We start from the raw sequence: 4,674 nt of genomic DNA on the forward strand, positions 1-4,674 counted from the left end.
CAACCAACATCACCACTCATCCCCGCCCAGATCCAGATCCAGTTATAAGCTGCAAGAATAGAGGGCAGGTACTTCTTCAGAATTCAGAGATAGATGTGCTCATCACAGAAACATGATCAGCAGGCACTCCCACACCGTCAGAAATCAACTGGTGATGAAACAAAATGATTTCACAATCAAGTACTATATCCACACATGCATCCAGGCAAATGGAGCTAAAGAATCAAAAATAATTCTTCTATAAAGAAAATAAAAGATGCCCTCCAAGAGGGAGAGGAGGGCAGGGGTGTTATATTATCCATCTCGGGCACAAAAAATATCAATGGAGTATCATCTTCATGTTAGTAATGAAACTAATACAATACAGAGTTCCAGGATATGCTCAACAAAGTGCTTCTGCTGTTTTTACACGTAAAGATTACTTTCTCGTCTATGATGGAATCATCATCTACCTCGCTTAATGCCTGACCTATACTTAGAATATCAGTTATGGCTCATCAGCCTTGGCAAAGACCAGGCCTTCTTGGCGCTATCAACTTGAAACAGGAACATGGAGCGCCACAAGAATTTATCCAAGAGGATCAATCACCAGAGGGGGGATCAAGCATTTCAGCCTGGCCTGAAGCAGCACCAAGAAAACAAGAGCTCAAGAGAAGACGACCCCGACTTTCCGGGCAAAATCATCGTCGTCCTCAAACTCTTCCTCGTCGTCTTGATATGCATTCTCATCTTCGGTCCCCTCATACTCAGACTCCCCCTGCCTCTGCTCATAGTTATCAGCCTCTTGATTTTCCACTTCAATCATATCTTCAGCCTCAGCTTTGTCACCGTGTGACGAAGATGCAGGGACCAGGCCTTCCTCTTTATATTCTTCATCACCTGATCTACTCTTGTATTCTTCAGAACTGACAGTGTTGTCGTAGCCCTGCTTTTCAGCTTCAACCGGAGATTCAGCCTGCCTGTGTGAGACCGCAGCAGAATTATCTTCTTTCACACTCTGGGCAGATGAGCCATTGCCGTTGCCAGACGCAGCCTGTCGTTTCCTCTGTAAGATGACGCTAAGAGGTGTTGGGCCTTCAAAATCAAGAGATGCTTCAGATTGAACACTTCCATTCGCCTTCCTAGACTCTGGACCAAAGTCTTTCCGGCCGGCGAAGTTGAGTGAATCTGTTACATTCCGTCTCGAATGCTTGCCATCAGCCATCCTGGCACTTGAAGCACGTTCACTTGATCTCTGACGGACCCTCTCTTGATGATGCCCTGCCTCCCGATGCCTGCCGCCCTGAATATCCATATGCATAACTGGAGACAGCCTGTCCCGGAGTTGTCTTCTATCTCGCTCTCTCTCGGAGCGAGCATCTACTCTATCAGGTGATCTTCCAGGAAGCTTTATTCTGCCTTGCAGACGGGAGCTTAGAGTGCTCCCTCGAGGGCCCTGATGGCGTTCTCTGTGTGTACGGTGACCATCATATGCCCTTTCCCTGTGGCGGTCATCCCTTCGACGCGACTCTCCAATGCGTTCCGGGCTGATGCCCGGAGACCCATTTATTTTTCTCCTGCGGAGCCGATGACGTAAATCTGATCCATCTATCTCAACAGGACCAGTCTCTCTCTGCCGAGACCTCCTTTCTGAATAGGAAGGTCTGTCCAAGTTCCTCTCAGAAGATGTTCTACGGCGTTTCCTGTCATAGCCATCATACATTTGTACGATCGGTCCTTGCTCACCCATTCCGTTGAATAGCTCTCTTTCATGATGAGGCTGGATTTCAAAATCAGCCGGAGCATATTCATAATCTTCTACTGGATAAATATCCCTTCCAAAATCATCAGCATCGTGCAAATAAGCACCGGCATCTGTATCGTTGGCCACAAGAACATCAAAACCAGGTGAAGACTCCCCCAATAAGTCATCAGCATCTCTACTGTCCTCGGGCAGGTCATCCTGAGGAGGTGTTTGGTAAGGTTGATTCCAATCTTGCATAGGATCAGTTTCCACGGGAAGATTGTTCTGATAGCACTCACGATGATCCTCGCCTGAAGAGGTTCCGACACTTTTATTTGCTGCTGGCATGCTGTTTTGTACCCTCCCTGACTTGGGCAAAGATTTCACTGCACTGGAAGCTAGTTCAGCTGGCATTGCAGCTGCAGCTGTCCTGGCAAAATTCGCTGCAGCCCTATTAACTGACATTTTGGACCTGTCGTCAATTATTGGGCCACCTTGCTGAACTAGGTGATTTGTCTGAGCAAACTCCTTGACACCCAAAAATTCATTCTTTTGGGTCTGAGGCTGCTCCAAAGGAAAGGAAGAAACCTTCGCCACCTGTTCTGGTGGATTATTGCCAGCAGTCTGCGGTCCATGGGAAAAAGGGCATTTATCGCCTTTGATGCAGTTCCCTTTCTGAAAGTAATAGCACGGGACCATCTGCTTGCCCGAGTTATAAGCAGCATAGTGTGAAGACAGGGCAGGTATTCCAGGAGTTGGAGCACCAAACATACCATCAATTGGCTGGTCAAAAGTAGAGGAAACAGAATTAGACTTCAGGTAACAATTTCAACTGATAAAATGTCAAAACGAATTGCAAGACCATGACTAGGAGCACCACAGGGGTTTCTATGATCATGCCTTGTTAGCTACTGTGAACAGAATAAATATGATAATTATCGATGCCAGTTGCTCGCAGAATTGCAAGAGGTCTTATGGTGAATATAAGCATGGAAAATAAAGGAAAAGGAGTATTACCGGATGGCGAAATGAACATTTTGGATTCAAGCAATTGCCATTTAACCAGTAGTAACAGTCTCTAGGGTTCATCCGGGCACCCTCACTGTGACGAAAATCACATTGGTTCCCCTGAAAGAAAGAATAAAGCAAGGTCAGTGAAAAGATTCTCACTGGTAACTAATAACCAAACTTCTGGCGGTAAGAAATCACGGTCGGAATGCATACTGTAGCATGGTCTGAATAATGTTCTACAAAGGGATGGACTTAATAATATATAAACTATAGAAACTGAAGCACAGAAAATTAACAGGTAAAATCTAATAGCAAAGTGGGAATCAAAAACAAACTTTGAAACGATCTCAATCTTAAGCAATCCATGGACCTATGTGGGGTTGTGGACATAGGGTGTTCCAAAGTAAAGATAAAGGAGACATATGTGAAAGACCGTAAATAAATGTACATAGTTGCTACAGGTTGACTCAGAGCAAGTATTCACCCTTTTAGGTAGATATACAAAAATAAAGTTTATCAGAATTACTAATGATATAATCTGGACATCTGTTATTGGATAACATATTCTTTTCAAAAGAGATGTTCAGGAGCAAACGAAATTTTCAGACAGGGGAAGCATAACCCAGCGGGTAATAACAAATCCCTATCAAGAAATCCTCCACAAGAACAAGGGAAAACCAACATCTTGGGCAAACAGACGTTGTGATTCATCTTGCCACCTTCTCCCCACGTCTAAAAGAGGGGTATAACCAAGGCCATAGTCAATTGTTAGGTGATTCAGCCTAATGATATTCAAATGGGTTGTTTTCGCCTTCGATTAGGTATAAGGCTACCGTCCCAATCTCCGTCGAGCAACAGGAACACAACTTGGCCAAGCCCTAGCATCGGAAACCAGGAAAGATGACTATTCACGCCCTGCAAATCGACAAAGAACATGGTGGATTCTGGGGCGATCCTGCGTCGCGAAATCTCTCTTTTCTCCGCTACTTTCCCAGATGGACGCCCTACCGGCGACTCAGATTCCCGAACGAAATTACGAGCTCCAATCGTGCGAATCACCGCCACCCCAGGAAGCGGCCTAGCTTGGACGGGCGGGCGGGGCGGGAGGGAGGGGGGGGGGGGGGGGGGGGACAAGAGGAGAGCAATCGGCGGGCGGGCGGCAACATACCTTCTTGCAGGTGAGGGGCGAGGCGAGGAAGTAGACGCAGTCGGTGTTGCGCCGGAGCGCCTCCTCCTCGGGCGTGAGGGGCTTGGCCTCCGCCGCGGCGGCGCCGTCGGCCTCCATGGCCCCCGTGGCGGGCGAGCCTCCCCCTCCTCCTCCGGCGGCGGGAGGACGCCGATCGCGGCCCGGGGGGAGGCTAGGGCTGGACGGCAGCGGCGGCGGCGCGATGATTGGATGGGATCTACGGCCGCGTAGGTTAGGGTTGGAGGGGGAAGAAGCGATGGGCGGGCGGGCGGCCTTGGCTGGCTGCGCGTCGCGTGTGGACTGCGTTGGGTTGGAGGCGGTCTGCTGGTGCGGGGTACAAACTCGAAACAAATATAAAGGGAGGGGGGTAGGGGATGGACAACGGAGAACGGACACCGTCCTAGCCTTTCCTTTTCCCTTCTTTCTTTCTTTCTTTCCTCTTCTCTTCTCTCCAATTTTGCATTGCCTTTCTTTCCTCTTCTCTCCGATTTTTGTGATTCTTGTATGCCATCTAGAGAGGAGTAGTGTATATCTATGTATAAGATTTAGTAAAAGTTAACAAGGTTTGACTTGAAAATAGAGAGGCGTAAAAGTTACACATGTTGCGATTATTTACTGCCCGCCTATACGTGTTGGTTCTGCCAGGCCAATAAACCCGATACCATATTTTGCAGTTTGATTATCAATTTTGATTTGTAAATCGGGAAACTACAATCTATAGAATTTTGATGGACGGAGTGTGTAGGATTTCGGG

The 4,674-nt window shown here is 47.6% G+C and overlaps 1 protein-coding gene across 1 annotated transcript; it reads right to left on the reverse strand.

The window, feature by feature from the left end:
* Nucleotides 1-317: 317 nt before the first annotated feature.
* Nucleotides 318-4,172, reverse strand: LOC123428406 (zinc finger CCCH domain-containing protein 32-like). The gene is made up of 3 exons (XM_045112601.1): nt 3,903-4,172; nt 2,741-2,851; nt 318-2,506 (listed from the first exon to the last, which is right to left on the reverse strand). Exons 1-3 carry the CDS (start codon nt 4,017-4,019, stop codon nt 647-649), a joined length of 2,088 nt encoding a protein of 695 aa, XP_044968536.1. The 5' UTR covers nt 4,020-4,172; the 3' UTR covers nt 318-646.
* Nucleotides 4,173-4,674: the final 502 nt, after the last annotated feature.

The sequence above is a fragment of the Hordeum vulgare genome, chromosome 2H (genome assembly GCF_904849725.1).
Source record: "Hordeum vulgare subsp. vulgare chromosome 2H, MorexV3_pseudomolecules_assembly, whole genome shotgun sequence".
In the NCBI taxonomy this organism is placed as follows: Eukaryota; Viridiplantae; Streptophyta; class Magnoliopsida; order Poales; family Poaceae; genus Hordeum; species Hordeum vulgare.